At 42.5% G+C, this 20,482-nt stretch overlaps 1 protein-coding gene across 8 annotated transcripts in view; it reads right to left on the bottom strand.

Moving 5' to 3' along the window:
- Window positions 1–20,482, bottom strand: part of TPD52 (tumor protein D52) — a 111,722-nt gene that overhangs the window by 17,972 nt on the left and 73,268 nt on the right. For all 8 annotated transcript variants that reach the window (XM_045454808.1, XM_045454809.1, XM_045454801.1 and 5 more), the window contains exon 2: window positions 4,149–4,264. In XM_045454808.1, coding sequence (XP_045310764.1) covers window positions 4,149–4,264 — 116 coding nt within the window. The remainder of the gene's footprint in view (window positions 1–4,148; window positions 4,265–20,482) is intronic.

Here is a 20,482-nt window from a genome sequence, read left to right as displayed (position 1 = left end):
ATGCAGAAGCTAAGAAGGACAGTACAAGACTTACAGAGTAGGCCAACAAGCTGAGCCAGAAAAACAGAGGGAAAGAGGCAGACCCACAGAAAGAAACAGACCTCATGTGGGAGAGATCTTTAGTCCCAGGAAGCTGAAAAAGTGAGATAGTCATTAACATTCAACCCCGTAAGAAAGATGCTTCTCTTGGCTTGTTGCAAAACCGTATTCTCAGCCTTGACCTCACACTTCTATGATTTCAAAGACAGCATGGACTTTAAAAAACAACATGTAGGGGCGCCTGGGTGGCGCAGTCGGTTAAGCGTCCGACTTCAGCCAGGTCACGATCTCGCGGTCCGTGAGTTCGAGCCCCGCGTCGGGCTCTGGGCTGATGGCTCAGAGCCTGGAGCCTGTTTCCGATTCTGTGTCTCCCTCTCTCTCTGCCCCTCCCCCGTTCATGCTCTGTCTCTCTCTGTCCCAAAAATAAATAAACGTTGAAAAAAAAACAAACAAACAAAAAAAACAACATGTAGTGCTATTAAACTGTTTTCACTGCTGATTAAATCTTTAAAGAACACAAAGTGAAGAAAAACAGTACTCGACAAAAGGAGAGAAGGATAAATCAAATGTGATGTGGCTACCAAAACAAACAAAACATAGTTCTGAAGATGGCATTATTAGAAGATAGGTCCAGAACAAAGATAATCCTCTGTGCTTCTCATTCTGCGCCAGTTTTAGAAGTCATTTGTAAGTGGAATATGGAAAGAAAAAGGCAACAATGAATGAACGAGGTTCAAAATCGAGTAAATTAAATAATTTGCCCTAGGTCATCACACTAATAATGTAGGAACCAGAATTTCAACCCAGGTTTTCAGATTCTACTTCTCAGTTTACTGGTTAATTCTCATTGCACAATATTAGCTTTCCAATACCTCCTTCTCTATCCCAGCTCCAAATTTTCAGATGCTCCAAAGAACTGACTTAAAAGATACATACTCTACCCCCCGACACTTGTCTGAAGTTTTCACTTCCCTTAATGACAGCTGGCAAGAAAGACCACTATAAATCTTACTGAACGGTACATGACCCAGTGTATTCCCTACCTTTGTCGGTTAGATTGTGCTACCAACATACCTGGCTCAGCACATCACGGCTACAATTCCTTAATTCAACATATATATTATGTATTACATACTATGTATATAAAATATACATATTTCAAAACGGAAAAATACATATATATAAAAGAATGACCCTTAAAGCACAAAGAATATATCTGATAAGGATCTAGTATCCATAACACAGAACACACAACTCAATAATAAGGACAAATAATCTAATTAAAAATGGACAAAGGCTTTAAATGGACATTTCACCAAAGAAAATATACAAATGACCAATAATCATATGAGCAAATGCTCAATACCATTCATTAGTGAGAAATTCAAATGAGATCCTACTTCACCTCCACTAGGATGACTATAATAAGAAAGATAACAAGTGTTGGTTGGCAAGGATGTAGAGAAATTGGAGCCCTCATATATTACTAAGGAGAAGATAATGGTGCAGTTTGGCAGTAAAACACTCTGGTGGTTCCTCAAAAAGCTGAACAGAAGAGTTATCATAGGACCCAGGAATCCCACTCCTAGGTATATAGAAGGAAAATTGAAAGCATACAACTGCACAAAACACCTGTACACAAGTATTCACAGTGGCATTATTCTTAACAGCCAAAAAGTGAAAACAACCTAAATCTCCAACAACTGAAGAATGGATAACCAAAACACGGCAGATAGCTATAAAATGGAATATTATTTAGCCGGGAAAAGGAATGGCGTACTAATATGTCTTACAACATGGATGAACCTTGAAAAAATACTACGTGAGGGAAGCCAGTCCCAAAAGACCACACGTTGTCTGACCCCACTTGTATGCAATGCCTAGAATGGGGCAAATCTATAAAAATAGAAAGTAGACCAGTGGTTGCCAAGGGTTGGAGACAAAGGGTAGGCTGGGAGTGACTGCTAATAGAACAGGGTGTCTTTTTTGGGTGATGAAATGTTTTGAATTAGATAGTGGTGATAACTACAACCTTGTGAATACACATAAACGAAAGAGGTAGAATTTGATGGCATGCAAATTACATCTCTAAAATGAACCCAAAAAACGAGAGGGGATTTTTTTTATCCCTATTTTATTTAAATGTCTACAACGATCTCAGGCAGTGACTCTAATGTAAAACCTTTCCAAACTGAAAGCTATCATTTGTTGGGGCACCTGGGTGGCTCAGTCAGTTAAGCATCTGACTTCAGCTCAGGTCATGATCTTGTGGTCCGTGAGTTTGAGCCCTGTGTTGGGCTCTGTGCTGACAGCTCAGAGCCCGGAGCCTGTTTCAGATTATGTGTCTCCCTGTCTCTCTGCCCATTGCCTGATCACACTTTGTCTCTCAAAAATGAATAAATGTTAAAAAATTAAAAAAAAAAAAGAAATAGATCAAAGGCTTAAATATAAGAGATAAAAGTCTGAGAAAAAAACATAGGGGTAAATCTTCATGATCTGAACTTTCAAAATGGGTTCTTAGATATAACACCAAGAGCAAAAGCAACTAAAGAAAAATTAGATTCTATCAAAATTTAAATTTTTTTAATGTTTATTTTTGAGAGAGAGTGAGCAGGGGAGGGGCAGAGAGAAAGAGGGAGACACAGAATCTGAAGCAGGCTCCAGGCTCAGAGCCGTCAGCACAGAGCCCGATGCAGGGCTCGAACTCATGGAGTGCGAGATCATGACCTGAGCCGAAGTCGGATGCTTAACCGACTGAACCACCCAGTCGTCGCTCCAGATTCCACCAAAATTTAAACCTTATGAGCATCAAGACACTGTGAAGAAAGTGAAAAAACATACAGGAGAAAATATATCTGATAAGGGTCTAATATCCAGAATATATAAAAAGCTCAACATCTCGACAACAAAACAGACAATTAAAAGAAAAACTGGGCAAAGAATTTGAATAGATATTTCTCCAAAGGTGTACAAGTGGCTAATAAGCTCATGAATGCTCAGTATCATTAGTCATGAGGGAAATACAAATCAAAAGCACAATGAGATACCACTTTACACTCAGTCAGAAAGACAGAAAATAACAAATATTGGCAAAGATGTAGAGAAATAGCTGATTGGGATGTAAAATGGTGCCCCTGCTGTGAGTAGTTCGGCAGTTCCCCAAAAAAGTTAAACGTGGAATTATCATCTGATGCAGCAATCCCACTTCTAGATATAGATCCAAAGGAACTAAAAACAGGTATTCAAACTAGTACTTTTATACAAATGTTCCCAGCTCAGTGCCTACAATTATAAAAATGTGGAAACCACACAAACGTCCATCAACACACAAAGAGAGAAACAAAATGTGGAAGACACATAAAATGGAATATTATTCAACCATAAAAAATAGTAAAGTACCAATACGTGCTACAACAAGAATGAACCTCAAAAAACATTATGCTAAGTGAACCTAAAAAACATACACAAATTATATGATTCCATTTAAATAAAATATCCAGAATCAGTAAATCCATACAGACAAGACATAAAGCTGACTATTGTTGCCAGGGGATGAGGGAGGAGAGATTGAGGACGCCAGTTTAATGAGTATGGGTCTCCCCTGGGAGTGATAAAATTGTTCTGGAACTACACAGAGGTGATAGCTGTACAACAATGTGAATGTGCTAAATGCCACTGAATTGTACACTTTCAAGTGGTTAATTTTAAGAAAAAGAGAGAGAAAGGGAGGGAAGGAAAGAGGGCTCAAAGTGCCTATATCCACAACACAGCAAAGGAGACACCAGAGTCACTGATGGAGGGGCAAAGCCAAGTGTATCGGACTTAGTGCAGCCCCTGAGACGGTATCCACTATTCCTCCTCTCATCCATTTCCTCCATCACACTCTACTTCTCAGACTCCCTTCACCCATTATATACCCTTTTTCCTATAAAAACAAACTGATATCATGCTCTTGTATTTCTTCTCCCTCACTCAAGACCTCTAGGAAAAGTAAATGCATGTTGCTTTCTCTCCCCTGGAACCAATGACGCGTTGTTACCTTGTGCTTTAGAAACACAAATGACACTGTAAGGGCAAAACAGGAAGTTCCGAAAGGAATGCTTCTTTACCTTTGCAAGTTCTCTTCTTAGTTCTTGTTGCTCCTCCTCTGATAGGGTCTCTGTGGCACTGATCGTGGCTGCAACATCTTCTCCTTCCTCGGGTACTGGGTCTGTTCTCAGCAGACCTTGTTGGGGATTTTAAAAAAGAGTCTGTAAGGTATGAAGGCTGTGTAAAATTCTCCCTTAGGCTTCTTTACCGCCCCAGTGAGAATAAAACCAATTAGACCGGATCCACACATCAACTTTCTATACCTTCAAATGACCTGGCTCTCCCTGTACAGGACAAAAGAAAGTCTGAGCTACCACTAAAAACCGCCAAATTGCACTCTGCCAAAATACGAATTTAAAAAATACAGCATTCGCTCAGATTCTGTTCGTTTCCACAATATAGTTACTGCAAAGGAGAAGAGTTAAGAGGCCAAGAATGGGATCTTGCCAAGGCTTCAAATGTTAAACTAGTAAATCAGACTAATTTACACTAACAAGGAAAGAGGTTTGTAAATGTCTCTAATTTCCTCTGCTAATCAAATCCAGCAACTTAACCTCAGTCATGAACTGAACAAACTCAATGCCTACAAAAATTTTATTCCAGAAAAAATAAAATAATTACATTTCTTTCCATTGTTAGTGGAGGTAGGAAACACCTTCCTGTAGCTTTTAAAAATATATCTATATCATCCAGATAACCTTTAAAAAGTCCTAACGTATGCAGAAATGACCAACACTCACATAAAAGCTTTCCAAGTTATTTAAGACCAACACGGCCACACTCACTCCTCTGGAAGAGGGCCGACCACAGTGGTCCCTTCAGGAAGAATCTGGTATTTCTCAAGTGGCCAAGAAGGCATCTGACCCTCAGCAACCCTTCCGTCTCTCTGCCAACCAACCATGCCCAACGCTAGGGTTAGGTCAGCGAGGACCCCAAATCTTGGGTGCAAAATTTAATGTGGCACCAAAAAAATCAATATAAATAATTTTAATATTTTCATGCAATATTTTTCAAATATCAAAGTTAATTCAAAGAATCTATGATGCACAAAATATCAAAATTTTAAGTAGGCTCAGTATTGCTGATTTTTCCTTCCACCTCAAGGCTCCAAAATGGCTTTGCACAGCACTGTTTCTCATCTTGTCTTTTTTTTTTTTTAACATTTTTTAAAAGTTTATTTATTTACTTTGAGGGGGAGGGGCAGAGAGAAAGGGAGACAGAATCCCAAGCAGGCTCCACTGTTTGCACAGAGCCCAGCGTGGGGTTCTAATCGACGAGCCGTGAGATCGTGACTTAACTGACTGAGCCACCTCTGATCGTGTCTTCATTTAACTTTTTTTTAAGTTTATTATTTATTTTGGGGTGGGGGGGAGAGGGAGAGGGAGGAGAGGCAAAGAGAAATGGGGGCAGGGAGAGAGAGAGAATCCCAAGCAGGCTTCACATTGTCAGCACACAGCCTGACACAGGGCTTGAGCCCACAAATCACTGGATCATGACCTGAGTCAGATGCTTAACCGACTGAGCCACCCAGGCACCCCCTGATCTTGTCTTTATTTAAAAGGTTAGGGGGCACCTGGGTGGCTCAGTTGGTTAGGCATCTGACTTCAGCTCAGGTCATGATCTCGCGGTTTGTGAGTTCGAGCCCTGCATCGGGCTCTGTGCTGGCAGCTCAGAGCCTGGAGCCTGCTTCAGATTCTGTTGTCTCCCTCTCTCTCTGCCCCTCCCATGCTCATGCTCTGTCTCTCTCTGTCTCTCAAGAATAAATAAACGTTAAAAAAAATTTTAAAGGTTAGTATTTTGTTCATCCTCATTTCATTTTAATTTTTTTGAATATTGCATTAACATTATCTGTCTTGATCACAGGGCATTTTGGTGCCCTCTTGAATTTTACAGCTAACGCAGGGGGCCACTGGCCTCACTTGTTTGACCCTAGTCACAGAGGTCTGGGTTTTCTTAGTCTCCTCTGGCAACAGAGTTTTTGCATAGGGAACCAGAGAAAGGTCTCCTCCTTCTCCTGCTCTTCGCCTCTTTCTGCCACTGGGGATTAAAGCAATCACGGTTCCACACCACCCCCACGTCCATTTCTGAGACGCGCTAGTTCAGCCATAGCAGCAATGTGGCATCCAGCCCAAAGCAAGATGCCAGGCAGCAGATGACAGACTTCACAGGCAGGCGGAAAAGGAAGGGGTGAGAATAACCACGCTGTTCAACAAGCAGCCATCGCCATGGCAAAGCTAAGAGAAGTATGTGGATCAATGACACAGCACGTATGGACGTTGTGTACAAGGTACAGAGACACCTGTTGCAGGGTCCGCTGCATATCAACCGCTAACGGTATTTAATAATTATAACAGCAATAATCATTAGCACAACAGTACCAAAACAGTGCCCGCTGGAAAGGTGTTTACAGAACCGCTAAGGGCATAAACTACAAATAAAACAATTCAAAAAACCGAAAACCAGAGTTGCAAACAGAGAATGAGTAAGTCTTCTAATGCACAGACAATATGTGACAGGTACAGTCCGTAGACGGAAAAGCTCCATGAGTAACTGCTTCTACAGGCCCCCTCTAAAATGTCTTCGGACGGCCCAACTAACATTCCTGTGATAGAAACCTGACCATGTCCCCCTTTCCAGCTTACAGTCCGTTAGCGGTTCCCTGCTGTTTTCTTTTCTCTTTAATTTTTTTTTTTAATGTTTTATTCATTTTTGAGACAGAGAGAGACAGAGCATGAACGGGGGAGGGGCAGACAGAGAGGGAGACACAGAATCGGAAACAGGCTCCAGGCTCTGAGCCATCAGCCCAGAGCCCGACGCGGGGCTCGAACTCACGGACCACGAGATCGTGACCTGAGCCGAAGTCGGCCACCCAACCGACTGAGCCACCCAGGTGCCCCCTTTTTTCTTTTTAATTTTTTTTTAATGTTTTATTCATTTTTGAGACAGAGAGAGACAGAGCACGAACGGGGGAGGGGCAGAGAGAGAGGGAGACACAGAATCGGAAACAGGCTCCAGGCTCTGAGCCATCAGCCCAGAGCCCGACGCGGGGCTCGAACTCACGGACCACGAGATCGTGACCTGAGCCGAAGTCGGCCACCCAACCGACTGAGCCACCCAGGTGCCCCCTTTTTTCTTTTTAATTTTTTTTTAATGTTTTATTCATTTTTGAGACAGAGAGAGACAGAGCACGAACGGGGGAGGGGCAGAGAGAGAGGGAGACACAGAATTGGAAGCAGGTTCCAGGCTCTGAGCCATCAGCCCAGAGCCCGACGCGGGGCTCGAACTCACGGACCGCGAGATTCCCTGCTGTTTTCAAGACAAAATTCAACCTGGTACTTTAGCACACAGGCCTTACTGGGCCCACCCCCTGCTGTCTGTCATTGGAACCCTCACACGCCGACTCCAGCCAAATCCAACTGTGGGTAAGGCGTGTACGGTCAGAAATCACTGAAGAGGGTCCATGTGTGCTTGCAAATTTATCCCCTGTACCATATTATGTGACAAAGAGTAGGAGACTGAAGACACAAGAGGACTACATGGTAACAATCATATAAGGCAATACAGTACGAACCGTAACAAAGTTAATTGTAAACATTCTTAATTTTTAATGTTTTGCTCAGACTTCTCAAATCTCCAACTAGAACAAGACTCAAAAAAAAAAAAAAAACCCTGGCTCTAAACCATGCCTTAAAACACAAAGCCTCTTTCATGCTTTTTAATAAATACTAGTTTGCAAATCTGCTTAAGAAGAAAAATTTAATATGTAAGTACTAACAGTGGTTTATGCACAGCTGCCCAATTCCAAAAATAATCTAGAGGAATTCTGATACGATTCAAGCATTTAGTTAGGCTACCAGGGAAATTAAATATCTCAGAAAAGGGGGTCATAGAGTTGTCCACAGTTGGCCTCAAGGCCTCCAAGATGACCTTTGAGATTTTATATTCCCAATCTAAGTACTTTAGTAATTACATGTTCTGCTTTTCCATATTAGCCTCTAGGTGGCAGCAAATTATCAACCTTAAAATTTAAAGGCGAGGTTTGGGGGCGCCTGGGTGGCTCAGTGGGTTAAAACTTCTGGCTTCTGCGCAGGTTACGATCTCACGATCTCACAGCTCGTGAGTTTGAGCCCCGTATCCAGCTCTGTGCTGACAGCTCAGAGCCTGGAGCCTGCTTCAGATTCTGTCTCCCTCTCTCTGTCCCTCCCTTGCTTGTGCTCTGTCTCTCTCTCTCTCTCTCTCTCTCTCTCTCTCTCTCTCTCAAAAATAAATAAACATTAAAAAAAAAAGTGAGGTTTGTTTTGGGATAATCAACTCAGAGGAGAAAAATGAAAAATGAAGAACATAGATATCAAAATCACTGGCAAAACAGGACAGTCATGACTTAGGAAAATTATTAATAAGCCACAACCACACCCCCATAGAGTGCATTTCATTCTATGTATATCCAAATCTGAACTAAGTGGTCCAAATAGAAGTACAACACTTCTGTGATGTGCGGATTACCATTTACAGATGACAAAACCGAAACTTACAGAGGTTAAGCAACTTGCCTGTGGTAACATACCTGAATACATGGAGTTATGATTTTGAACCTAGAGGGTTTGATTTGGAAATACATGCTTAGGAGTGCCTGGGTGGCTCAGTTGTTTAAGCGTCTAACTTCAGCTCAGGTCATGAGTTCATGGTTTGTGGGTTTGAGCCCCGCTTCAGACTCTGTGCTGACAGCTCAGAGCCTGGAGCCTGCTTCCGATTCTGTGTCTCCCTCTCTCTCTGCCCCTCCTCCTATCCCTCCCCTGTTCATTCTCTCTCTCTCAAAAAAATAATTAAAAAAATTTTTTAAGCATATGCTTAAAGTCATTGATGTCCAAAGTACACATGAAGAGTAGGGGCTGAAGATGTGACTTGTAAGATCTCTAGAAACAACAATGATTAAGACTGTATGAAGGAAGAGCCTGGCAGTCTAGATCAAAAGCAATCTCTGGTTCCAAATGTAAGGTTTCTCCAAACCTGGCACCTCAGAAGTTTCTCTATATATTATCCAATTCCCCATATGTTAAGTAAGAGGGCAATATTTATTGTAAAGGCAGAGTCTGCCTTTGGGGAGAAAAAAATAACTTCTCATTCACAAGTTGGGAAATGGCAAAATTTTAACATACAGGTTACTTAAAACTGTAATGCAAAAAAATCTTATTTAATCATTCATTTTAACCTTCCTTCCTCAGACTCTGACGGAAAACTGTTTTTAATAGATGGTAAAGAGGGACAAAATATGATTAATATTTATTGAGGTCTAATATACAACCAGGGAGATTCATGTTACCTCCTTTTTGAAATAGCATCTTATGGGGCGCCTGGGTGGCTTGGTCAGTTAAGCGTCTGACTTCAGCTCAGGTCACGATCTCACAGTCCGTGAGTTCGAGCCCCGCGTTGGGCTCTGTGCTGACAGCTCAGAGCCTGGGGCCTGTTTCAGATTCTGTGTCTCCCTCTCTCTCTGCCCCTCCCCTGTTCATGCTCTGTCTCTCTCTGTCTCAAAAATAAATAAACGTTAAAAAAAAAAAAAAAAAAAAAAATAGCATCTTACAACCAACATGTGATGAAAGGAGTACTTTTTATTCACACTACAAAACTGAGGCCCTCTGCGGTTAGTAATTTGCCCAGAATCACAGGTGAGATTAAAATGCAGGTTTTTCTGACTCTCAACTCTTGCTCCTTCACCTACATTCATTCATTTATTTTATTTATTTATTTATTTATTTATTTATTTATTTATTTATTTATTTTTGAGAGAGAGAGAGAGCAAGCTGGGGAGAGGCAGAGAGAGAGGGAGACAGGAGATACGAAGCAGGCTCTGCACTGTCAACGCAGAACCTGATGTGGGGCTCGAACTCACTAACCGTGAAATCATGACCTGAGCTGAAGTCAGATGCTTAATATCGACTGCATCACCCAGGCACCCCTCACCTACACTTTTTCTTAAGGAAATTCCAACCAGCAGGGAGGATAGAGAGCAGGTGACAGAAAGGGGCGAAGGGCATGCTGGAAGCAGAGGGCCGGGTCCTTCATTTTTTAATTATTTTTTTTTAATGTTTGTCTATTTTTGAGAGAGATGGAGTGTGACTGGCGAAGGGGGAGGGGCAGAGAGAGAGAGGGAGACACAGAATTTGAAGCAAGCTCCAGGCTCCGAGCTGTCAGCACAGAGCCCTACACGGGGCTCAAACCCAAGAACCACGAGATCATGACCTGAGCCAAAGTCGGACAGTTAACCGACTGAGCCACCCAGGCACCTCGGCCAGCGCCTTCTCCACAGGGACTTCCACTTCACTGAGGGTCACGAACGTATGTGGATCCCAGGCTGAAAGTCACAGATACCATCACTGAGCCCACATGACCAAAAATCAGAGATAATTTGTTCTATCTGGTTGTTTCTCCACTAGCCACTTCCTCAATTCCTCTCGTTGTGCAAACAGCCCACCCGTCTCCCCCGGCACCCCCCTGGAGAGTTAGGTAGCAGGGAGAGCCTGCAGCCCACTGACAGGCAAACTGTTGGGTGCCCAGGTGAGAGGCCCACGGCCAAGGGAGTGACAAGGAAGATGAACAGAGACCAGGAAGATGATGCCCCATCAATCCTAAGACACAACTGTTTCTTTTACATTTACAACTTTGGACTTGAAGTGCACTGACAGCCAGCCAGTTAGGCAGTCCTTGTGGCAAAGTTGTTTATCACCCGTAAATATGCTCCAAAATTTGCAAAATGGGTGCCAGGTACTTAGAAAATCGCAGGCCTCTCTTTTAAGAAAGTCTGCATCACAGACATCCTGTGTGAGGAAAATAAAGCAAGACACGGATCATTCCCAGTTGAAAAGCAATTCTGGTAAGTTACTGCATGTGAAGATGTTTCAGGAAAACCGAAACTTGGTTTACTTAACTACTATGCACAGGAGTGTTACAGTCAACATATATGTCTGATTAAATAAAAAAAACAGGTGTTAATTAGCATAACATGTTTAAGTAAAATTAAAGCATTGCCTTTTTGTCTTTTAACTTGCAGCAATGTTTCCCTTTAACGAACAAATACTATTTTTTTAAATGTTTATTTTTTAAAGAAGGGGGAGAGGGACAGAGAAAGACAGGGGGACAGAGGATCCCAAGCAGGGTGTGCACTGACAGCAGAGACCCCAACACGGGGCTCGAACTCATGAACCACGTGATCATGACCTGAGCCAAAGTCAGACGTTGAACTGACTGAGCCACCCAGGCGCCCCAATGAACAAATACTATTAACAGTACATCCTAGAATTTGCGGTTTCTTAGAAGAGATGAAATGCAACACTCCAGATTCCTGAAAACTCATTAGTAATTTGAGGAAAACGAAGCTCTCGGGTCTCTAGCTTCAGTGGAAATGTGTGTGATGTGGGAAGAACAGGAAGAATGGAAAAAGATTCCAGTCTTGACCATGTTTCTAGTTCCAGACTATAAAGCTCTGATGTCACACCCTTATCTTTCCATCTTGATACTACAAGCACCAAGAACAGAGCAAATGTTATTAATGCTTTATTTGAACAGATTTCCTGGTTAAAGATTGATTCAAATGAAGTTTCTCCTTACTTTCCGATGCATAGCCACCTCTTCGACACATACTCCCGAAAATTTCAACCACGAAAGGAAGCAAGGCCTTTTTTTAAATACAAACTTTGAACCTACAATTAAAATTAAGCCATGATGAAGGGTTGGGTGAGTACCTTTCTGCTCGGGTGCTATGGATGCAGCCCAACCTACCCCACAGCGGAGCACCCACCCCAGTGGTTCTCTCCTCCCTGCAGTTCAGCTTTGACCTTTTACCCAATTAAGACCAACTGCTTCCCCTCAAGAGTTTCTATGACGGTCAGTTGAAAACTTTTTGGCCATTTTCACATAATTTCAGATCTGAAAAAAAACTTTGGATCATTTCATCAAAATACTTTATTGAATAAGATGAGGAAACTAGGGGCAGGGATTTTTTCTGAAGAGTAGAAAAAGATAAGCATGAACTTTGAAATTAGATGGGCTATAGGTTGACTTGTGTCCCCCAAAAGGATACATTCCATTTCCTAAGACCCTGCACCTGCAAATGTGTTTTTATTTGGAAACAGGTTTCTGCAAATATAGTCAAGATGAGATCACAGTGAATTAGGGTGGGCCCTAATCCAATGACTGGTGTCCTTATAAGAAGGAAATTTAGACACAGAAACCCAGAAAGAACATCATGGAAACGTACGGAGCACACAGAGACGCAGAGACAGCTCCATGTGCCATGGAGGAGGACTGGAGGGACACAACTGCAAGTCAAGGAATGCCCGCAACCAGCAGAAGCTAGGATGAGGCAAGGAAGGGTTTCCCTCCAGAAGGTGCATGGCCCTGCTGGTGCCCTCATTTTGGACTTCTAGCCACCAGAGCTGAGACAACACATTTCTGTTGTTTAAGTCACTCAATTTGGGGCACTCTGTTATGGCAGCCCTAGGAGACTGAGCCCCCCCCCCCAAAAAAAAAAAACCCATTACCTCTTTTAAAAACAACACATCTGGCGCCTGGGTAGCTCAGTCAATTAAGCATCCAACTCTTGATCTCGGCTCAGGTCGTGATCTCACCGTTCATGAGTTCGAGCCCTGTGTTGGCCTCCTCGCTGACAGCACAGGGCCTGCTTTGGATTCTGTCTCTCCCTCTCTCTGCCCCTCCCCTGAACTCTCTCTCTCAAAATAAATAAACTTTACAATAAACAAACAAACGAATATTAAAAACATGCACTACCACCTAGCTCTCCAGGCTTCTGGAAGAACGGTTTAAAGGATGATGAACACAGAGAGTGGGCACATATTAGATGTTCGGTAAGGACGTGCTATTGCCCCACTTTTCCATGTGCTACATGTATTAGATGTGTTCTCTCCTCTTCCACGAAGCATGGCTCACAGGGTCCCCTCATTTCCCGTCTCTCTTCAACCCCCTTCCACCTGTGTCTGCCTCTCCTCTGCATCCTCAAAATGACAGCGGTCAATCATCATGTTATTTGATACCTCCAAGGCATCAGCACTGAACCTTGGTCTGGAATCTTCCCTCCTGTGACACCTCCCCATCTGCCCTCCTGGGATTTTTCTTCTTACCTCTGAGATATGGCTTTGTCTCACTCCCCCCACCAGGCATCTACTTCATGCCTCCCCTCTGAACCCACTGCTCCTGCCTTGATTCAATCTCTCATGATTTCTTGCTCAGAATCTTGCCCCTAAAGGTCCCTGATGGTGTCTGTCCCTCCAATCCATTCACCATCCTGCCACCAGAGTGAGCTTCTAAAGTAAAGTAGGACTCTGACCATAGCATTCCCTTGCCTTAAATCCTTCTAGGGTTTCCCACTTCCTAGTAAAGCTCAATGCTCTTGACAATCGGGAGCCCACAAACTCCATCTCCTGCCCAACACAGTCACTGCATCTTCCAACCTGCAGTTCCTACGAAGACATGCTTTTTATTGTAAGTAATGCATTAACTCAAAAAGTAAAATAAACTGCCTTCCATACACTTTTGCCCATTTAATTTTTTTGTGGTAGAATATACAATATAAAACCTGCCATCCTAACCCATTTTAAGCATACAACTCAGTGGCATTAACAACATTCACAATGTTCTACCACAACCTCCACCATCTCTTTCCAAATCATACTCTCTTTTTCTTATGTCTTTGCACCTGTTATTTTCTCTTCTGGAAACCCCCTCCTTATTTCCAAGTCCCATTCATTTCAATAAATCAGTTTTAAGAGTCTCCTGTTCTTGGAGGCTTTCTTTGGACCCTGTGCCCATGCCCTGCTCTGGGTATAACACTCTGTATGCAATGTCTACTGTACTTAGAACACAGGCTTCGGGGCTGAGCAACATTTGACCTCAGCACTGTGTTACAATCCTGCATCTTTAGCCCAGCATCACAACTGGTACACAGATGCTCAGTAGTACTCTCGGAATACATTAATTACAGGAAGGTACACAGTTGAGTTAGGGAAGAACTCAGTCTCCCTTCACTGTCTACCTTCTATCTTGAGCTTTTTATTTTGTATCTCATTCTTATTTCAGTGCCTTCGCCTACAGAGGTTTTCTATTGAAAACACAAAAAAATTAAAATTTTTTTAAATAGAAACCTGAAACAGACATAAGATGTCATTTTTCTAAAGAAAAACACAACTTCTGTCTCATATATAATCTATATAAAGGCTGTTACATTTGCAACAGGTCATATACCTTCATGTTACGAAGCACATTCACAGCCACACACACCGCGGCTGTACATGTGGGACACGAGTGGTATTACAGGAGGAGGAATATGATGTCAGCTGCTCCCAAGATATTCAGTTAGGAGGGAAAAAGCTGCAGAGGAGGAGTCTAAGATAATGTGCTATTTAGTTAACACCGCCTACTCAAGAGAGAAGTTGTTAGAGTATAATGGAGCCCTAGAAGCTTCTCTAGGAAATAAAACTGTATACACCTCTCTTACACAATCTTCAGAGGCAACCATGGCTTTAGGACCAGGGTAGGAATAGGAAACTTAAATCTCTTTCCCTGTGCCCCTCCCTAACTTGCACATGTGCTCTCTCTCTTGCTCTCTCTCTCTCTCTCAAAATAAACTATACATTAAAAAAAAAATTAATCTATAGCACTTAGGAGCTGGAAGGAACCATAAGAACCCATTTGGCCTAACACTGCCTTCTGGCAAGTGAGTGTCAAAATCTTTCAAGACAAGGTAGGGAATTTGGCCTTTTAAAAGTGTAGTGTTTTACAGAGCTGTTGTCCAAGCATGGGCAAAGGGAAGTAAGAGATTAAACTTTACGGAGAAGCTCAGAGGCAGACCAACCTTCCCTTCTCCATTCCCTGGTCCTCTCCAGGTAACAGCCTGAAACAGCAACTCGGGCCTTCCCAGGCTGAGGCAGGTCCCCCCCGGCATCGCCACCTCACGCTGCGATAACCTCGCTTCCTTGGGTGTTCGGTCCACATATTTTTGCAATTCTGTTTAAATAGGGTACAAATACTATTCCTTGTCTCTTTTAAAGTTTATAATATTAGATATTTGGTCTGCTTTTCAGCATGATTGCATTATATTTTTTGGACCCAAATATCTGTTTGTAGAAATATTTAAAATACACACTTTCCATTATGATGTCGAAGGAAAGAAAGAAAGAAAGAAAGAAACTTAAGTCCCTAAGTGTTGTTTTACTTAAGCACAAGCAAAAGGAAATATGTGTTCTTTTTTTTTAAACCCAGAGATACAACATACAGTTTGAAATGCCTTTAGTGGTAATATCCAAAAAGAAAAAAAAAAAAAAAATCACAAGGTAAATGTATTTTTCCTCTTAAAAGTCTGAGCTTGGGGGTACCACTCTCTGGGCCTTCTTGGTTTCCGAATGGAACAAAATCCCAGCGGAGGTGGGAGGAATATGTGGAGGTCCCCACAATGAAGTGAGACGCTAAACAAGCGAGACCCTTTCTCTCTTTTAGGAGACCCTAAAAACAAAGGATCTACTTAACAGGGCTTCTCAATGGCAGCACAAGGGGCATTTTGAGCAGGACAATTCTTTGTGGCAGGGCCGTCCTGTGCGTCATCCACGTGGCATGCAGGCATCTACCCACTGGATGTCAGTGGCAGTCCCTCCCCACAGCCACAAGCAGTTGTAACAACCAAAATCATCTCAAAATTGGCTCTAGTTGTGGCCAGATGCCTGCAGGAGGCAACACTGCCCCAGGTTGAAAACCAGTGACTTACGGCAAGGGAGTACCTGACTCCTGCTATTTGACACAGATTTTCTTCAGAAGAAAAGAGATTCAGTAGCACAAGCCATGAAAACTTCCTATTTCTAAGGCTATAATTTTCCCATATTTGCCCGTGGTGATAACAGTACAACAGAGTAGGAGAGAAAAATGAGTCGAGTGCTTGTCATCAAGGCAGCAAGGAACAAAAGGCTTAGGAAACCTGACCCACTGCACTTGAGGTAAGACCCAGAACCTTAACTGGAGATTAACTGGGCAACGTCAGGGCCACTGAAGAGGAGGGGGGGGAGGGGGGTGGGCAGTTCGAAGGCCAAAAAGGAAAAGAGAGCTGGCGCCCAGATGCTCCCAAGACTCACCTCTGAAAGCAGAGCCCTGATCAGCGGCCAACTTCCTACTCAAAAAGGTCACCCTCCCAAAACTTCACAGAAAGAGCAGAGGAGGAAGGAAAGATCACAAAGGTAGAACACATCAGTATTTTCAAATGCTTTACTCTCCTCCTCCAGAAATTCCTAAACTGACCTCTGAATCTCTTTCATCTAAAAAAAAAAAAAAAAAAAAAAAAAAAAGGCAGGGGGTGGATCTTCAGTGGATTACTTGAGAACCATCTGACCTCTCAATCCCAATCAAGTGTAACATGAGTAACTAGGGCACTCCACAAAAGTCAGCCATGGAGAGATTTGGGGATCCCCAGGGAGGAAGTCACTTTCATTCTTAAATTTCCTCTGTAGGAACAAGGAAGTTCTCCGAAACTTCAACTGTGCTCTCATTTTTATTTTGTAAATCATATAGTATTTGCCATTTAAGACCTTCACAATTAATTTTGAAAAACTCTCCAGAAGTAACAATAACCTTTTCCCTAAAAAGAAAGATGATACAAGTAGAAACCAAAAAGGTAATGAAACAGAATGAAAAGGACTCTGAGCTAAGGAATCTGATGTTTTTTCAGTGTTTTTACAGGTTCAAACGACAGCGATGTAACCAAAAGGTCAGATTTTTCAATGGCTCCTGATCCTATTTCCCGAACTCACTAGAAATAACCACAGATGTCTTCTACAACAGGGCTGCATCATTCTGTACATTAGGAAATTTTTAAGAGGAAGAATGACTCTACATAAATAGCACATAGGAAATTATCTCTGTAGGTATTCACTGAAAATGCAACAAAGGACGCTGGCTGAGAGATGGCCGTGCTGACCAGCAAGTGCAAAGACAGAATGGAATGAATGTACAAGTCCACGCAGCACATGAATAATCAACAAAATACCCCCATGGTAAAGCCTGTGGTGGCAGGAAAGACTACACCTTAAATGATTTTTCTTTTCTTTTCTTTTCTTTTTTAATGTTTATTTACTTTTGAGAGAGAGAGAGAGAGAGAGAGCGAGTGGAGGAGGGGCAGAGAGAGAGGGAGACACAGAATCCAAAGCAGGCTCCAGGCTCTGAGCTGTCAGCACAGAGCCCATCGTGGGCCTTGAACTCAGGAACCACGAGATCATGACCTGAGCCGAAGTTGGATGCTTACATGACTGAGCCACCTAGGTGCGCCTTAATTCTCTTAATTCTCTTTTCTGAGATAGAGATAGTGTGCAAGCAGGGGAGAGACAAAGAGAGAGGGAGAGAGGGAATCCAAGCAGGCTCTGCACTGTCATCAAATTGCCCAATGCGGGGTTCAAACTCATGAACCTTGAGATCATGACCTGAGCTGAAATCAAGAGTCAGACGCTTAACCAACTGAGCCACCCAGGTGCCCCTACACACCTTGAATGATTAACCTGTTCTATAATATCTGTCACCAAAGAGGCCAAGATGGTGTGATAAAACAACAACAAAAAACAAACAAAAAAGAAACAACAAAAACATTGGCTTGAGGACTGAGGGATGAGTGTGAGTCCCAATGTGGGTCCCAACACCTCTCTTGGCCTCAATGTTCACATCTGGAAAATGAGCTAGAGTGTGAACTAGTCCCTGACAGTTTCATTTGATTCACTCACTCACTCACTCACTCACTCATTCATTCATCAAATATTTGTTGAGCCACAGATGTCAAGGACTATTTCAGGTGCTAGGGAAGAACAGTGATCCCAAAAGGCTAACATCCCTAATGGAACTTAGATCCAGATTCTGAAAATTATACATCAGCTTTTCAAACCATGGGCTGTGAAATCCATTTAGCAGTACCAAATGAATATTTTAAAAATAAGAAATGGAACAGTATAAAATATCAGAGGATATCACAAACAGTAAAGTTCTGTTTTCACAGAGTTCTGCTTTAGTTATTGATATTTGTATTTACAAGGTTTGTGGGTCAAGAAGTATAAGGTGTTCTGAATGTGGGTTGGTTGTATCAGAGTTTAAACATCCCTAATAAAAGACCTCTCTCTCTTTGTTCCAGCCACTGGCCCTCATCCTATCCCCCACCCAGACTGCTTCTTAGGAACATTCTGCCCATAGATGAAATCTCCTTACTTTCTCACTTGCCCCATCATGGCTTGGATAAATATCAAAGAATATGTGTTTCAGATCAGCATGCCCAACCTTTCTGAGTAGGATTCCTTTTACCATCAGTCCCTTTTGTGCACTACTTGTTTGCTGATTAAGAAAATGCACAGTACGAGGCGCCTGGGTGGGGGGGGGGGGACAGTCAGTTAAGCGTCCCACTCTTGGTTTCAGCTCAGGTCATGATCTCACGGTTCAGGAGGTCGAGGCCCACGTCGGGCTCTGCGCACACAGCCTGCTTGGGATTCTCTCTCTCACCCTCTCTCTCTCTCTGCCAGTCCCCCACTGGCACTTTCTCTCTCTCTCTCAAAAAAGAAACAAGAAAGAAAGAAAGAAAGAAAGAAAGAAAGAAAGAAAGAAAGAAAGAAAGAAAGAAAGAAAAGAAAAGAAAATGCAGAGTGACCAAAAGCCACATGGACTTTTAAATGTATTTATAATGTATCTTTCCTAAAAGCTCCTGCATAGAAATACAAAGAGTACAAATGCACCCAAGACATAGTATTCTTTCCATCTATGCCTCATGCTTGATGTTCAAACAGATTTGCAGGCTTCTTGTGCCCTGAGGGGTCCAGGGCACAGAGACTACTGATTACTGTTCTAGATCCTCTTTTATGTGGTTATTTTAGAATCACCATGTTCTTACTAAATGACTGCTTAGGGTGGTTTCTGTTTGTTTTAATGCTTTCTCCCCCTCCTTTTTTCCAATTAAAGAAAACTACTAAACTTGAGCACTAGTGGGTACATGAGTTTGTTTTTAGTTTTTGTTGTTCACTTGTCTTTTCTTTTCATATATAATTTTGTTTTTAATATCATGAGCCCAGACTCCTATAGACGGCGACTAAGAATTGGGAAGACAATTGTTTGAAATTTGCCGAGACACATATTCAGTGTTCCTAACTGCTTTATTTTTAACAGCAAATATCCAAAGGCAGCAATTACTGCAACTGGGGAAAGTGAAAAGAGGTAAAAGATGCCAGGAGAGAAAAGAACTAAAACATGCCGGGTAAATCCTCCCAGGAATCTCAAACCCATGCACACCGATCGCCAAGATCTACTTGAAGTCACGTAACTACAGCCCTGACTCCCCATAGCCCTCTGTCGCTTGGGTTTTACTCTATCATCGAGCTTGAACTTCCTACTCTGTGCTGCTCTTGAAGCATTTTCTGTAGTAGGATTTAGAAGTTAGAATGGACGATGCCATCCTTTTAGGGGCTAGGATCTCCTATATTGCAAAGGTCCAAGGTTGACCACAGGGGTAGGGGAAACGGAGCGGGGGAGAGGGCTTCCCGGCAATCTGACACCCCCGGCAGACGTCGAACAGCTGCCTCCCAGTCCCCAACTTCCAGAAACCAGCGTTAACCTATTATCTTCAACATTCCCCTTCCTGGAAATCCAAACTACACCCCACAGGTGGCCATGGCTGCAACCAACAGAGGAATGTCGTTTCAGCACGCGCTCTGCTGTTAGCAACTATACAACTCAAAATACTTACAACTAGGTTTCCTGCTGTACCCTTTACCACTTCGTTCTCAACTACCCACTTCTTAGGCTTACAAAGGGCAAAGTATGACTTTGTCTTCGTTAATAAGGAAAAAAACTAACTTTCTAGGAAAATCTGCTCACTTCTCTGGCAAGTTAGTTTTACAGAAAAGGTCATTCAGTGATGTCTAAACTTTAGCTGCAAAATGAGAGAAGTGACCTGGACGGTGTGGTAAGGCTGCGTCCAGCCTTGTGCTGATAAACTAAGATTCTCCCTGCCGGTACCTGGCTTTCAAATCAATGTCATACGGGCACATGTCAAGGAGTGACTGCTTCCAAAGGTACAACAAGAGCGAATTCTTTAAAAAAAAAAAAAAAAAATCTCTTGCCTAGGTATTTCTGTATGTTGCTCTCAGTATTCCGGAACAAAATCCAGGACAGCCACTAACAGGACCTGAAATGTAGTCTTAAACCTCATCTTAACAAAGACAAAATCAGGGTGCATCCTCATAATTTACATTCAGATGACCACAAGCAAAGACCTTCAGATTCTCCCTTTTTTGTTATTTATCAGCTCAATGAACTCACTGTGATCAGAAGAACTCGA

The sequence above is a fragment of the Leopardus geoffroyi genome, chromosome C3 (assembly GCF_018350155.1).
Source record: "Leopardus geoffroyi isolate Oge1 chromosome C3, O.geoffroyi_Oge1_pat1.0, whole genome shotgun sequence".
In the NCBI taxonomy this organism is placed as follows: Eukaryota; Metazoa; Chordata; class Mammalia; order Carnivora; family Felidae; genus Leopardus; species Leopardus geoffroyi.
This window is presented reverse-complemented; position numbering and strand designations above follow the sequence as displayed.